Source organism: Colossoma macropomum, unplaced genomic scaffold, assembly GCF_904425465.1.
Source record: "Colossoma macropomum unplaced genomic scaffold, Colossoma_macropomum, whole genome shotgun sequence".
NCBI classification, from domain to species: domain Eukaryota; kingdom Metazoa; phylum Chordata; class Actinopteri; order Characiformes; family Serrasalmidae; genus Colossoma; species Colossoma macropomum.
In genome coordinates this window covers 845,540-862,400 of record NW_023495280.1, presented here as the reverse complement: position 1 = coordinate 862,400, position 16,861 = coordinate 845,540, and the positions used below count along the sequence as shown (strand labels likewise).

The 16,861-nt window shown below is 38.6% G+C and overlaps 2 protein-coding genes across 2 annotated transcripts in view; one reads left to right on the top strand and one right to left on the bottom strand.

Moving 5' to 3' along the window:
• The window catches only part of LOC118801540 (aryl hydrocarbon receptor-like), a 44,831-nt gene extending 40,110 nt beyond the window's left edge, over nt 1-4,721 (bottom strand). Inside the window, exon 1 of the mRNA XM_036561871.1 lies at nt 4,428-4,721. Within this exon, the coding sequence (XP_036417764.1) occupies nt 4,428-4,468 (41 nt within the window). The 5' untranslated portion in view covers nt 4,469-4,721. The remainder of the gene's footprint in view (nt 1-4,427) is intronic.
• A 6,472-nt stretch (nt 4,722-11,193) lies between these two features.
• Nucleotides 11,194-16,861, top strand: part of LOC118801529 (aryl hydrocarbon receptor-like) — a 45,191-nt gene continuing 39,523 nt past the window's right edge. Inside the window, exon 1 of the mRNA XM_036561840.1 lies at nt 11,194-11,457. Within this exon, the coding sequence (XP_036417733.1) occupies nt 11,402-11,457 (56 nt within the window). The 5' untranslated portion in view covers nt 11,194-11,401. The remainder of the gene's footprint in view (nt 11,458-16,861) is intronic.

Sequence of the window (16,861 nt, the reverse complement as noted above, 5' to 3'; positions counted from 1 at the left end):
GCTTGTTACTCAGTGGAAGAATGCAACTGTGGCACAATTTAAGGTGGAATGTAAAATTTAAAAAATAGCCTGGTGGATAAGAAGCTAACTTGAGCTTCATTTGAGTTTTTGCAGTAATGGGAAGATGATGAATGGCAGTACTGAAAGTCAATTGCGGTGTGAGGTTTTGGACGTTTCCTTAAAAACAAAGGTTTAGAGTTTTCGGATGCTGTTTGTAACTAGACCCATAGGGCCCAGGACCACCTGTAGCCCAAAGGCCCACAAACAGGTTAAAGCACACCTGGCTGTCACAATCATGAAATTTTAGCCGACAGTTAAAACTTTTTTTTGTTCATTGTATGCAACTGTTAAAGTACAAGCCTAAATTGGCCAAACAAGCTGATTAGCCAACTGGATAAATGATATAGTACACTATTAAGTGTAGTTACGCAGAATCAGGTGTAGAGTCAAGCAATGCTACAATTTTTCTTGAGCATAAAGCAAAAAAAAAAAAACTCTCCTAGCATATACGCTAAAAATGTTAGATTTTAGATTGTAAGATAAAACTGTGTTATATCAAGCCCCAAGATATATCTCAATTAATGCATTTACTGCTTTCTTTTATTTACATTTACATGCATATTTTACATTTTGCTTGTTGCAACTTAATACGATTGTAATATCTAATGACTGCAGTCAGCTTAAATAATTGCGATCCACTATAACAATTGAGATTAGGCAATAATGTAATAATTTTGACAAACCTAACTGGCTGCTTCCACAGCTAAGAATGCAGGAAAAGGAAGTAAAGAGATGGATAAGTCATGGAATCTAAAGAAAGCCAAAGTGATGAGTCACTGCATATTCTCGGAAGGTGCAAATATGTTGGAAAAAAATTTCCCATCCATAGCCTTACTCGCAGTAAATATTTGACCTGCTTGGTTAAAAAAAAAAAAAAAATTTTGCCATATGCACTACAAAAAAAAATGATATAGAAATTTGTAATTTTATGTTTTTGCAGATGATGTGCTCTTCAGTGCCCTTCCCCAAACAGATGAGTCTGATGATTGAGAATTCAAAGAGAACTTCGTCAAAACTTGGCGAAGGACGTGACTTTCGAGGGCGGGAGTGAATTATCTACTATTGTCATCACATCTTCATCAATGTAATGTTGATTTTAAGATGATTTGAGACCTAAACTTTGAGCCAGACCTTCGTTTTGAGGCTATGCATGTGACGCTAATACATAAAGACGTACGACATGGTCTGAAAAACTCCTGATCTGACGCCCCTGACTTTTAAATGAAGTTTCAGGGAGCGACTTGCAGCAGCACACACTCACCAAAATTTTAAGCCTGTTTTTATTGTATAAATGTACAAGTAAGAGCTACCAAGAAGGAATTGCTAGATCATTCACGCATGGCTCTTCACATTAGATCTAAAACTCTGATTATAGGAGGATTGAGGGTGTAATTTTGCATATTTAAAATGTTTGTATTGTGACAAACTCAGTGAGATCATGGAACAAAGCTCATCAAAAACGATCACTGCGTATAGGCTTGCTATTTCAAATACAAATACCAAGCTGGGAGCTTTCTGACTCCAATACCAAGAAATTCTTCTCATCTCCCAAGGTTTCCTTCTGCTTCAATGCCCTGATGCATGTGATATCCTGTATCCCAAGATAGTTCTACACACTTCCATCCAAGAGTACCACTATAGTGCTATAAAGAATAATAGATTTAGACCTACATTCTGAAAGGGCTGCATGAAGTGTGAGTTTAATAAATAATAAATAAAACTCAAAAACATACATAGTACTAAGACACAGGTAGTAAAGTGCACAAAGGCAGATACACTAGCTCTGACAACATGTTATCTATAAGTTCACTTTACTAAATAGGATTGTTTCCAGAATTGGAAGGGTGAGTATTTTCAAAGGCCAGTAATTTCCATAGATGCTAGGACCAATATATTGATATACAAATATATTGACATCGATCCTGAAGTGCAAAAAAGGCTGTACTGACACTGAACACAAAACATCTTTATGATAATTACAACCCCAATTCCCAAAAAGTTGGGACGCTGTGTAAAATGTAAATAAATGTATACAAAAGCAGAATGCAATGGTTTGCAAATCTCATAGATCCATATTTATCCTCTCCTCTTGAGTCCGCAGGACATGGTGTCTGTGGTTTCCTAAAGGAATTTTAAATTTGGATTCATCTGACCACAGAACAGTTACCGTTTTGCCTCAGTACATTTTAAATGAGCTCAGGCCCAGAGAAGACAGCAGCATTTCTGGATTGTGTTGACATATGGCTTCTTCTTTGAATGAGACAGCTTAAACTTGTATTTGTGGATTGCAGCGTGAACTGTGTTCACAGATAATGATTTCTGCAAGTGTTCCTGACCCTATGCAGTGATTTTACAGTACAGAATCATGTTTGAGGGCCTGAAGATCACAAGCATCCAATATTGATTGTCGATCGTCAGCCTTGTCCCTTGCGTACAGGGATTTCTCCAGACTCTCTGAATCTTTTGATGATAATATGCACTGTAGATGGTGGGTCATCCAATGTCTTTGCAATTTGACATTGTTTTTAGATGCTGTTTTTCACAGATTGGTTAACCTCTGCCCATCTTTGGGCAGAGAAACTCTCTACAAGGCTCTTTTTGTGCCCAGTCATGTTTTGTTGCCCCTGTCTCAACTTTTTTGAGATGTGTTGCTGCCATTAAGTTCTAAATGAGTTAATGTTTTTCATGAAATGGTAAAATGTCTCCTTTTTAACATCTGATATGTGTTTTATGTTCTATTGTGAATAAAATATGGGTCTATGAGGTTTGCAATTCATTGCATTTATTTACATTTTACACAGCGTTGAACTTTTTGGAAATGGGGGTTGTATAACAATTCATATAAAATGTGTCCAAACGCTCACTTTTATGAGAATAATATATATAATCTAAATCTAAAGAGAACTAATGAAAAATAATAACAGTTGTTTAAATGGCCAAAGCCCACCCGCAGGCCCAAAGTTTTATTACAAACTTCTATTGAATAAAATCGTATCTGTATCAGGCCACTAAATTTTCACATTGGTCAAGCCCTAATAAATACCTGAAGCACTTTTTTTCACTTTTAACTGAAGACTAGACAAACTAAAAGTCAGACTAAAATATGAAATATAAAATTATATTGGCCAATATTATCGGTTATCAGAATTTTAGCCTGCTAAAATCGTATCAGTAGCGACCACTAAATGTTCAAATCGCTCCAGTCCTAATAACCACCTGAAACACTTCAATTTCAACTGAAGACAAGACCCTGCTTCTCCTCAGACCTTGTCCAGTTACAGTCACTGATCACTGTTCTGATCACTCAGTATCAGCCATCGCCACACCTGCACATAGCTTCAGCTCCAGAATTAGATTTGAAATTTCCTTCTCGATAATTCAGCAAAAATTTACGCTGTGCTGGCTGACAGCAAGCGTGCAAAATAACCAACATTAAGTGAAACACAATCATAAACACAATGGTAGTAATTTCTACATTTACATTAGAATTTCTTTCTGCTGTGTCGTTCCTCAGATTCTCCAGTGAACCAAATGTACCTGCTCATCTCTTCCGAAATCAAGGGTTTTGATATGGAATTTGCTGCAGTAACAGCCTCTACTTTTCTGGGAAAGTTTAGATGTTGGAACACCCCAAAGGTATTGGATGGAGCTCCATCACTCCAGAGAACGCAGTTCCACAGCTCCACAGCCCAATGCTGGGGGGCTTCATACCCCCCTAGCCCACTCTTGACATTGGGCATTATGGCATGGTTGGCATTCAGCTTTTTTATTAAGAATATACAAATATAGATGGAATGGATACTTTTGGGCATACAGTGTACATTCCCTCTGTTTCAGTGTCAAGCTTGTCACAGGAGCAAAACCCTTTTTGCTGCTACACAGAACCATTTTGAAAAAGGTTCTATGTAGAACCACATACAACACAACAACTGTTAACTTGAAGAATCATTTCGCCATGCAAAAAAAACCTTAAAGCACGCAAATGATTCTTTGAGTGTTCATGGTTTTATACAAAACTATTGTCTTTACTAAAGAACCCTTAATAAACCATTATTTTTAAGAGTGTGGTGTTAAAATGATGAGAACTTAAACGAGAAAGCCTTAACAGCCCTTAACGGACACTACAACATCTCCACAGCTACTTTTGACCCTTATTTTCTTTTCCCACCACTGTTAAGAGAAGCCCCGCCCATTGCGCGCTACGATTGGTCGCTTATCGTTCATGTCTCTTGATTTGGATTGGCTGTTAGCCTTCTCCTCCTCCTATACGGCGAAACGCCTGTCACTAAAAACGACTGACCAATCACAGCACAGAAAGCAATATGACGGAAAACAGGTGGTAAAAACAACAGCTAGACTTTACTTACGATCGCTGCACCGGTTTCCTCCGTTTACGACCAGCGTACATCCTTAGGTTTTCTGTATAAAATACAGAATAAAAGTACCTCCCAAAGTCAGAGTCCGGCAGAAAAATCCGCTTTTATTTATATCTTATAAATCCAAGAGCCGTGAAGCTGAAATAAACGGTCGCTGTGAGTCAAACGGCGCATTACACTCAGTTAAAAGCTGTTCAGGAAAGTCTATAAAAATATATTTTTAAAAGAATAAATAATGGCGTCATTCCTATCGTTTTGGTCCTCCAGACTCGCGCACCACTTCAGACCCGTGACCGCGCAGAGCTCGAGCGCAGGTTCGCGCGAGGGCGCGCGCGCACGAAAAGTGTGTGCGTGTGTGTGCTTGTGTGTGTGTGTGTGTGTGTGTCATAGACAGGGGGAGAGAGAGAGAGAGAGAGAGAGAGAGATAGATTGAGAGGGAATGGGAGCTGATGGGCTTCTGATTGGATAAAGAAAGAAACAACAAACAAACAAACAAACAATCTCCTGGATACTACACACGTCAAAGTGCTCCAGACTCCCTCTGATTGGACGACTCAGCAGCTGACGTAATCGCCCGAGGTTTTTCGGACAAGCCCTGCCCTCCTGTACTCTGATTGGCTCGTAGCTCAACTTTACTGTTCATTGTCGTATAGGTTCCTGTGTTCCCGAAGATAAGAAATATAATTCTGCATTTAAACTACAAAAATCGTCAGAGAAACCAGAACTGAAGTCTGATGGCCTAATCAGGGAGACTGTAGCTCTGTTGGTCCAATCAGAGGGAGGCTGTAGCTCTGTTGGTCCAATCAGAGGGAGGCTGTAGCTCTGTTGGCCCAGTCAAGAGGGAGGCTGTATGTGGGTCAGGGGGGTTTGGCCTGTAAATAATATAGCAGGAAAAGAGAACAGCAATTAGCGAGCTACATTTTTCCCTGATTAATTGTTTATGAAACATAAAATAAAGTTAAGCGCCTGAAATACAGACAGTCAAAATAGTTTAATCTTGTCATGTAAAAAATGTTTCCACATTACGCTCTACTTTGTAATGTTTATAGTATTTTTATGTTTTTAATACGGTTAATATTTATTTTGTGCTAGCATCAACAGTATGTAAGGATGTAAATAAATGTATGCCAAATCAATGTCTTAAATAAATTAATACTATTTTCTTTTGCATGGATACCTGGTCAGACCGTATTTTTTAGTTTAACTGAAGTTTCATACAAGTATTCAGACACAGCTTTGGTAATTCATCTACATGGGGATGATCAGAGAATCAAAAAATGGTGTGAATAATTCTGGAAGATACTGTATAGGGTAGCTTTTGCTTTCAGATACACTGATGATAACATTAAAACATGTTTTTTGGATTGCCTTACATTACATTAAAGAGAAAGCATAGGGAACATATGAAATGTATTAAATTGTATTACGTTTCAGCTCGTCAACAAGGGGTGATGTTGGTCAGCTTAGATGCCACAACACACACATCAGTTCTGGAGTCTGAAATGTTTCTATTTAATGAACATAGAAATATATTTCTGAGCTTACCAAATGCCTTGGAGAAAACAGTAGTATAGTAGATATTTAGGCTTAAAATTACAAAAACATTAAAGTCTAAGACTTAAATCTGTTGGTCCAATCAGAAGGAAGCTGTAGCTCTGGCAGTCCAATCAGAAGAAGACTGTAGCTCTGTCAGTCCAACGAGAGGTAGGCTGTAACTCTGTTGGTCCAATCAGAAGGAGGCTGTAACTCTGTGAGTTCAACTGAAGAGAGATTGTGCCCCTATCAGTCCAGTAGGAAGAAGACTGTAGCTCTATTGGTCCAATTTGGAGGAGACAGTATTTAAAAGAAGGCTGTAGCTCTGTTGGCCCAAACAGAAGAAGGTTGTAGCTCTGTTGGTCCAATCAGAGAGAGGCTGTAGCTTTGTTGGTCCAATCAGAAGGAAGCTGTATATACGTCAAAGAAAAAAGCAGTGCTTTCACAAATTCACCACAACAATGAAAACATAACAAAAATAACCACCTGTGGGTCCAACAGAAGGAGGCTGTAACTATATCAATCCAACCAGTGGGAGGCTGTAGCTCTGTTAGTCCAATCAGAAGGAGGCTATAGCTCTGTTGGTCCAATCAGAGGGAGGCTGTAGCTCTGTTGGTCCAAGCAGAGGGAGGCTGTAACTATATCAGTCTAACCAGTGGAAGGCTGTAGCTCTGTTAGTCCAATCAAAGGGATGCTATAGCTCTGTTTGTCTAATCAGACGGAGACTGTAGCTTTGTTGGTCCAATCAGAAGGAGGCTGTAGCTTTGTTGGTCCAATCAGAGAGAGGCTGTAGCTTTGTTGGTCCAATCAGAGAGAGGCTGTAGCTTTGTTGGTCCAATCAGAAGAAGGCTGTAGCTCTGTTGGTCCTATCAGAGGGAGGCTGTAGTTCTATTGGTCCAGTCAGAGGACGGCTGTAGCTTTGTTGGTCCAATAGAAGAAGGCTGTAACTATATCAATCTAACCAGTGGGAGGCTGTAGCTCTGTTAGTCCAATTGAAGGGAGGCTGTAGCTGTGTTGATCCAATTAGAAGGAGGCTGTAGCTCTGTTGGTCCAATCAGAAGAAGGCTGTAGCTCTGTTAGCCCAATCAGAGGGAGGCTCACCAAAACAATAAAAACATAACAAAAGTAATCACCAACATAATGAACACATAATGTTTGCCGTAATTCAGTGGTGGGTAGAGTAGCTTAATTAGACTAAAACCACACTTAGCTAAAAATATTCTCACTTAAATCAGAAACAGGCCTCAAAACAGTGTGGAGAAACGTCTTGGTACATCAACAATTTATCAGCTGGGGAATTTGAGTTCTCTAGAGTGAGAGGTGTGAGCAACATCAGTCCAGGAGCAAAGCCCAGAAAAAGGAATTGGGAACGAAATGTCAAGAACTTAAACGGAACTGAGAAAAAAGTAGATTACTTTCCTCACAACTATACTTGAGCAGAAGTATAGCATTAGAAGCAGCGTTAGAACAGTATTATTCGGAAATACTCAAAAAAGTATAAACCCATCAAATCATTTTGTGGCCAATAGCACCACCAGCAGGCCAAGATGAAACTGGTGGTTTAGCCAAACCACATTTGGTTAATAGAAGCCGGATGCTTGACTGTTCACTTCTCTTCAGCCTCTAATAGGTCAAGTTTGCCCACATGAAGTTTCATACACAGATACGGACATCAGAGGGAGGCTGTAGCTCTGTTGGTCCAGTCAGAAGGAGGCTGTATTTAATCTGGAAATAGTTCTTACACTGGTAGAAATCTAGAAAGAAGAAGCAGAAGTTTTTGACATGTTCCTGCTGAAAAAAAAGCCCATAGAAACCATAAAGTGTTTCTGTTGGTTCCTGATGTTTTTAATGCATTTTGGTTGCTATCACAATGTAAAGGATCAATGGCTGATTCTAAATGCATTTGATGGTTTTCTGGTGTGATCTAAAGGTGTTCTACAGGAAACTAGTGGTCCATATTGGAAACCACTAAGCCAGTTCCCATTAGAAAGCAAAACCATTAGGTTTCTAATGGTCCTTTTTCAGCAGCAGTGTTTTTTCCCCACAAGTCTGCAACTCTACAATAGGCCTACAGACAGAGGTATAGCCAAGGGGTGGCCAAGGGAGGCCATTGCCAGCCTAGAATGAAGCATGGCCATCCCAGTTATTAAAAATTTCTTTCTATTACTTAGTCAGCTATCATCATTTATAATGCTAGCTAATCTCTTTTTACAGTTCAGTACATGCATATGTAGCAAGTTACCTTATCCAGTGCTGAGTTTTCTAACCACTGTATGTATAACTTGGAGTGAATGCAACCTAAATGAATCACTTCTATGGCCTGCCTATTTGAAATGTTTATGTTGTGCACTGAAAAAAGTGATTAAAAGTCATTTAATTTACTTCACTTTCTGCAGTCGTTGTATTGATGTAATATTTTATTCAAGTGGAAATTATAGACAGACTTTGTTATGTACAGAGTAAAAATAACACCACTTTTTATGTAATTTTAATACAGCAACGCTGTTTTAGTTTTTTTTCCAGCTACGCACCTGCCTACAGGTTTAATGGAACTATAAACAGAGTTCTGTAAATCTGTGAAAACCAACACAGAATCTATGACTAACTTGTGTGGCGCTTGTACTAGATATATAATATAAAGCAGCTGTGAGGTATTCATTAGATTTTCTAGGTGGATATTTATAGTTACATGTTTTTCTAGACAATGGTAGCAGTAGCTACCTAATGCACTCTTGAAAAAGATGGTTCCTCAAGGGTTCTAATTCTATTTAGAACCATTTCATGCTTAAATGGTTCTTGGCATGGTGAAATGTTATTTAGATTGATGGAGAATGTGTTGTATATGGTTCTACATGGCAACTTTTTGAAAAGGGTTCTATATAGCACCAAAAAGGGCTCTGCTTTGTAACAATTGTAGCTTGTAACAACAGAAGAACCCTTTTTGGTGCTGTATAGAGCCATTTTCAAAAAGGTTCTATATGGAACCATATACAAGACATTCTCCATCAGTCTGAAGAACATTTCACCATGTAGAGAACTATTTAAGCATGAAATGGCTCTAAATGGAACTCATGGTCCTACATAGAACCAAGAACACTTTTTTAAAAGTTTGTCTAATCTAGCTGTCTAAAACATTTACCAGCTAAAGTTAGCATGGTTCTAAGCTTGAAACTACACCAACACAAAATATAAAAAAATATAATAATTATATTTAAAACTACTAAACCATTCATTTTTGAAATATATGATTACAATGTTATTACACTAACTATAATAATCTGATTTTGTAATTCATAAAAGTATTACTAAACATTTTGTTCTGTTAAATATAAAAGTCTAATAATTAATTAATTAATAATTACAGAATTATGAACACAGCCATTCAGGACTGTAAACCTGCTTAGAAAGCAGTCAAACAGTTATAATAAAATGAATATTCAGAATTCATCATATGTCAAAAGTGGAGATCTTCGTGCAAGACACCTTGACAAGAAAATGTATGTTAATAATTTCAACAGATTAATAAAATTTCTGTAAAGGACAAATAGCTTGTAATGTTCAAGTCTATACTGAATATGTTATCATTATAATATAACAAAAATGGCAAGTGATCCCAAACTTTTGAATGACAATTTGAAAAATGATAAAATAAATAAATTATTAAAACATAAGTGTAATATCAAATACATGAATATCATGAATGCCGTATTATTACAATAACTGTATGAACAGTAATTTATATTTATAAAAGTATTATGATGGACTCTTAATATGCAATTACATCACATTATTTGACTTTTTAATTTCATTTATAATGTGTTGTTTCTCATCAGATCAACAGACAAATTCATAGTGCGTTTGTTATTCTTAATTTACATTGTAATTTCAAGGCTGTTCAACTGTTACAGAGGAATTCCACCAATTTTTCCCCTTTAAAGTTAACCTTGTTTAATAAGCATTTGTACTGAGTGAAGGCTGTACAGTTGTGAGAGCTCTTCTTCACAGTCCACCTTAAAAGAAACAAGGCAGGATTTCCTGAAACGCCCAGTGATCCACAGACAGATTAGCCGCAGTTCACCTTAAGCGACACCAACTCAGGACAGACCTGACGGAGTCTGGAGTCAGACAGATCTGACTGGAAGGACTGAGCTAACGTTAGTTTGGGTCGGTAGCTGTTGTTGGTGGTATCTTCTTTTGTTTGGCTAATTTATCGTTCATTTCTCCGGGGTAACCTGTCTTCGCCAGCTCCTTGTTCGTATTTTCCGGTCCACCTTAAAACGCCGCAGTAGCAATATTTCGCCGCTAGATGGAAATGTTTCCCGATTCTGAAAAACAAACGTGCAAAAAATATTTTATAAGCATTTTCAGTAGGCCTAACTCTAGATTATCACACAGTCCGCGGAATCTGACACCAACATATGAAAATAGATCTAACAGTCCATCATAACATAAATGATAATAAATATTACTGTACCTTTTTAATTCTGGCCCTCTAAATATAGCACATCAGCTTAGGGTTAGGCACAGCCACAGGCTTATTGCACTTTATAAGCATTTTCAGTAGGCCTAACTCTAGATGATCAAACAGTCTATTGAATCTGACACCAGCATAGGAAAACAGACCCTCAATAGCATGACTTACAAGAAATATTACTGTACAGTTTTTGATTGTGAATCTCTAAACTTGGCATGTGAGAAGATTGAGTTAAGTGGTTAAGATGTAAACAAAGTCCTTCAGAGTGGTTTGGTGTGAAATGCTCCGTTCTAGAGAAACTTACTCAGTTGTTCACAGTAGTGGTGATAGGAACCAGACGCCCACCTCTAAAAGCTCCCTCACAGAAAGTTATTACATGAATTTTTTATGAATGCACTGTTTTACGATAGTTTTGTGATACATTTTTGTATTTTAATCCGTTTATTTTAATCCATTCATGCGTGCAGGTGAGAGAAAACTTATTTTTTTCAGATTTTCTACTATTTTACCATCATCAACATTACATATAAAAACAAAAACTCAGAAGACACATGTAGGCTCACTGGTGGTTTTGGATAGTAAATAAAACGGCTATATTTGTATTGTAGACATGGTGATCCCTAGTTCCTATCACCACCACTGTAAAGAAATCAGAGTTTCTACAATAAATCGTTTCACACCAAACCACTCTGAATAACTGGTTACATCTTAACCACTGAATTAAGGAGGAATTTTGAAAAGTTGGTGGACTTCCCCTTTAGGAGGAGGAGAAGGAGAAGGAGGTGTCTCTCCAGCTTTCCCAATCCCTTCTCATTTTCTTCTGTGTAAAGTCGGTTGACTCTCCCCGGCCGTGTTTCAGCCTGTGGAGGGCAAAGGGAACCTGATGATCCGGGAGGTTTTGGCTTTTCCTCAGATTTAATTCTCCTCGCAGGACAGCGGCTGAACTCGGGACGACAACATGCTGGACACCGACAGATACGCTGGCAAGAAGCGGAAGAAGCCCGTTCAGAAACAGTACGTGCTCCAGTAAAACCTGTTTTTTTTTCGAAGTTTACCGTTCCACCTTAAATGTTGCACCAGTTGCATTCTGGCGTCTCCGGCGCTCGAGCGTAACTGCTGCACCATTTAAGGTGGAACGGAAACATTCGATCAAGAAGCTGGCGAATAGAAAACTTACTTCAGTAGCGCTTTGGGACGTTAACCGCCAAGTAAACTTATGAGTGTAGAAACCAGTGGGTTTTAATCTCTTTTTGCTGTTTCTTCTGCTCTGTTTTGGTTCACTCAGCAGATCATATTTCATCTGTGATTGTCACTTAGTATCCCTGTCACTGAGCTCAGCTCTCAGCGCTCGTAAAGACGGTTTAAAGAGTTTGATTTAGACCAACAAAACTATTACTGATTTGTTTTGGTTATTCATGATCGCTCACTGTAGTACAAGTTCAGTGGGGCGAGACACACCGACTCTCTCTCTCTCTCTCTCTCTCTCTCTCTGTCTCGCTCTCTCTTTCGGTCTGCCTTAGTGTCTCTCTCTCTCTTTCAGTCTGCCTTAGTCTCTCTCCCTCTGCTTTAGTGTCTCTCTCTCTCTCTCTCTCTCTCTCTCTCTCTCTCTCTCTCTCTCTCTCTCTCTCTTTTAGTTTGCCTTACTCTTTCTCTCTCTCTCTCTCTCTCTCTCTCTCTCTCTCGGTCTGCCTTAGTGTCTCTCTCTCTCTTTCACTCTGCCTTAGTCTCTCTCCCTCTGCTTTAGTGTCTCTCTCTCTCTCTCTCTCTCTCTCTCTCTCTCTCTCTCTCCCTCCCTCTCTCTCTCTCTCTCTCTCTCTCTCTCTCTCTCTCCCCAAGTATATCTCTGTCTGTATCTGTCTGTCTGTACTCTTTCTGCCTTTCTTTTAGTCTTTCTGTGTCTCTTTCTCCAACTTATTGTCTCTTACACACTTTCTGGCTCTTATTTTACTTTCTTTTTCAGTACTTTTACTTTTTCAGTTTTTCACTCTGTCTGTCTCTTTCCCTCTCTCTCTCTCTCTCTCTCTCTCTCTCTCTCTATATATATATATATATATATATATCTCCTTCTCCTAATCAGCCGTTGTCCCTGTCTGTCTCTGTCTCTGCCCCTCTCTTTCTCTCTCTGTCTCTCTCTCTGATGTTCCTGAGGACTTGTGGCCCTGCTGGAGGGTCCTGTATAGGGGCCCTCTGCCGAGGCGCTCTGAGGACCTCTGATGGTGGGTCCTACACTGTATAATGCCCACTAATGCCTTTGTTTTGAACTTCAACTCTGCTGTTTCACCATGGTAGATATTCTGTCATAGCCCTGATACAGTTTGTGGTGTTTTCTCTGACGGTCCCAGGCTGGTCCCCCTCCTTAAGGTTTTAATTTACCTGTATTCTGTTTATTTTGGGGTCTTAGTACACACATGCTCAGAGTTCCAGATTTATTTTGGTAAATGTCTTAGTGGGACAAGCAGAGTGAGTGATATGGAAGAGGTTTCAGGCTTTGGTGGAATCATGCATAAGAGTGCAATTTGTGTTCTGTTGGAGCACTTAGAATGGTTCTGGGTCTGAGAAGAAATGGTGTGTTGATGGAGGCTCTCTCTCTCTCTCTCTCTCTCTCTCTCTCTCTGTCTCATTTTCTTATATTCCCCCTATCTCTGTCTTATTTTTTTCTATTCTCTCTCTCTTTCTCTCTCTGCCTGTTTCTTATTTTCTTATATTCTCTCTCTTCTTTCTCTCTCTTAAATTTTATACAATTTTTTACATTCTCTCTCTGTCTGTCTCTTTCTCTCTCTCTTTCTCTTATTTTGTATATTCTCTCTCTCTCTCTCTCTCTCTCTCTCTCTCTGTCTCTCTCTCTCTCTGGTTTTAAAAACAGTTTATCTCTATCCAGTTTTTGTGTGAGCTGCTCCGCTCTGCTCGCACGCGATGCTCTGTGGAGGGAGGGGAGCGCGGGCTGTAATCTGATATACAGCCAAGCCCCCCCACCCCCCACCCCCCTCCCGTCTTCACTTCTTTTTTATGTTTTTCTCTTTTTTTTTTTGCTTTCTTATGTGGGCTAACATAGTTTTGCCTCTCCTTTGACGTATTTCAGGTCAGACCCTTGTTGTTAAAAAAAAAAGTGCTTTCCAACAAAAAAAAGTTTCCTCAGAGCTGAGCTAGAAGCGTGAGAGCAAAACTTCACCAACAAAACTCTGGAGTTTGTGGCTTAACAATAGAAAAAAAGTTTAGCTAATTAGGTAAAGCTGGACTTCTCTGAGTAATAGTTTACAAAAGTTGCTTATCTTGTAACTGAGGTTCATAACTTTCAGTCTTTTGCTGGCACACAGCGCAGCCAGCCATGCATTTATTAAGTGTAACTGTCTAGATTTACTGATGCTTCTGCTGAAGATGAGGGAAAGTGGATGTTAAACATATAAGAAGCCTTTTAGTTTGCTGTGACCTTCCTCTGCAAGTATGAGAAAAATCTGGGCCTTTCAGTTTGGTTAAATGACTGTATTTGTGAGCAGGTTTTGTGTTCTTTGAAGCTTAGAGTGTAATATACATTACTATTTTCTATTTATCACACCATTACACATAGTGGTGAGATAAAAGGGAACTCCACTGAGAGAAATATAAAGATTTTCTTTACAGTGGTGGTGATAGAAGCTAGGAAGACAGTGCAGGTACACTGATAAACCCATCAGTGTACCTACACTGTCTTCTGATCTTATATATATAATGTTAATAATGTCAAACTAGGAGTAAATAATGAAAAATAAGTTTTTTGGGGGGCCTGTTTTGCCTCTGCATGTACCTCTGCACACATTCTAGTACTAAATCTTATTAAGACTATCATAAAACATTGTCGCAGGCATCAGTCCTTCACTATAATACCTGAGTTGTCATGAAAAAGAAAGATGAGGATCTTCAGCTTGGTGAACATTATCGCTTTATGTGTTCTAGGAATGGTTAAATGTTTTAAACAGGTTTTAGATGTGATTAAGTGAGTTCGCTTAGCATTTTTTTACAGCATACTTGAATATTTCATATTTATTAGAGAGGTAGTCTCTGTGTGGCCGCCGTTCCTGGATAATACGCCACATAATTTGTCATGCTGAAGCCTGATAAACATGAGTGTTCAATGTAACGAGTATACAAATCCAGTCACAGCTAATTTTCATCAGCATAAAATGGCTTGCATATGTACTTACACTGTGTGTACCATCAGTCGGTTGGTTTAAAGGCTGGTTAGACACCTTGCATTGACTAAGGGTTAAACCGAAACCTGCATGTTCTTCAGTTAAACCCTATTCCATTATGCCAGGGTCAGAAATCTGGGAGTGTAGCGCTGCTTCGGCTTGTTTTTTAGGATATGGGAAAGAGCACAGAGGGTTTAATGTGTCTTACATTGACATCTGGCTTCGGCTGAACTACTAAAAGCTGTGACCACAGAAGAGTAGCGGTCCAACTTCCAGGAGAGCCGATTCATTCTCTTCTCTGTCTTTGACCCCCCTCCTTTCCACCCACTCAGCACACCACAAACGAGAAAAACAACAGATTTGCTTACATTCATTTCTTAAAATAGCCCACTGCATTGACAGCATAGCCTAACCTTAAGCCTAATAAAACTGATATTAAACTCTAGCACAAATGATTTATAGCATGATAAGTAAGCGTTAAAACAAACTGTAACACTATAGTTACGACAAATATACTTGTTTTCCATAGTATTTGCCGTAGGTGTGCCCTGGGTACATTTTAGAATGGCCCGTCTAGCACACAGCTTAGTAAACAAATCAAACACAATATGCTGACATGTTTCATATTAGGGCTGGGCAGTATGACAGTATTTATCATTAGCATGATAAATTGCACCACAATAGGCTTCTCTGAGCAATCATTGCTGTTCAAAGAAAAAGAAGTATCTCCAAAATGGCAGCATTACGGGAGAGGGCAAAAACGTTCTTTACTTTAAATGTAATTAAGGCAATTTTAGAGCCTTTCTATTGGTCTGTTCATCGTGAAATGTTCACACAATGTAATAAGCAGCTGAGTTTTTCAAATTATGTCAAATAATAATCAACAACAAAAATGGATACTTTTTAGACAGTAATGATATGAAATAAATAGTCCTGTTTATTTGAAATTAGTCCCTCGGAATATGTGAAATGTTAAACACATTATTGGATTTAAAATTTTCACAGTATTTTAAACACAGCACTACTTTGTTTGTTATAACTAATAAGATGTTAGAAAAAAATAACAATTGTGACAGATCGCGTGACATGAAAATGTCTTTAAGTGTCCTGATATTACATTTTTGCCATATTACTTCATACTGGAGCCCGGTGTATGATGACAACTTGGTACTTGTTGATTTAATTCAATATTCTCGCAATATTTTAACCCTTATGTGGTGTTGAGGTCTGTGGGACCCATTTTCAGTGTTTACCAAGAGAAAAAATGATGCGATTTATTATTATCTCAACCTCAGATTCTTGGCCTGTGCTCATTTTCTGTGAAGAACATATAAAATAACACATTTTCAATGACTTCACACTGTTCACCCCCCACACATTTAGATTATATTATTCACTTTGTTCTCCTCAAACATGGCCTGCTGTTAGCGTGTGTGTGTCTGTGTGTGTATGTGTTTGTATATGTGTGTGTATGTGTGAAGGTGGACGACATGGACAGGCTGCTCACTGGCTACAGCTGCTAAAGGAGATTGGACATTGTCCACTTGTGATATTTTAAACATTTGGTATTTTTACATAAATTGTTATGGCAAAAAAAACTGTGTAACAAAAACATCAACACCACACAAGGGTTAAAGTAAATTTGAATGAAGAAAAGTGATGCCCATAGTCATGCAATTGCATAGCCTGCTGAATGACTCTTGAGCTGGGATGCAGGAGAAGTGCTGGAGTTAAACGATTGGAGCTGATTGTTTGCAAACTTTGGTGTTCAAACAATACGGCTGTGGTCGATGGTGTAATTCATTAAATCTGCAATCTTCACAATGCATTGACGTTGTTTTAAATTGCGATATCACAGTGTGTTGTTAAACCCCTAGTATTGCAACGTTTGCACATCTAAGTCTTCTACTTTGTACAGTCTTTAGCTTGGGCACCATCATATGTTGTGTGGTTTCTTTCCTCCTGCCCAACAGTTTGCCATGGTTGACAACCAGCTTTTCAAGCTTGGCCAGCTTTAGTTTGGTCAGAAGACCCATTAAGACCCTTGAAGATGGTATAGGATACACAATGTTGATAAATTTTTCAAATTTGGCATAAAAGACTAGAAAGTGTAAGGAGACTGGAATCAATATGGAATAAATTTTTTGTTGCATGAGCACAGCTCTCGCCAAAGGAAGCAATATGAAACGTACAACCGATTGACATGTTTTAGTCACACAACTCCATTTAATGAAATCAAACATCATGTTTCT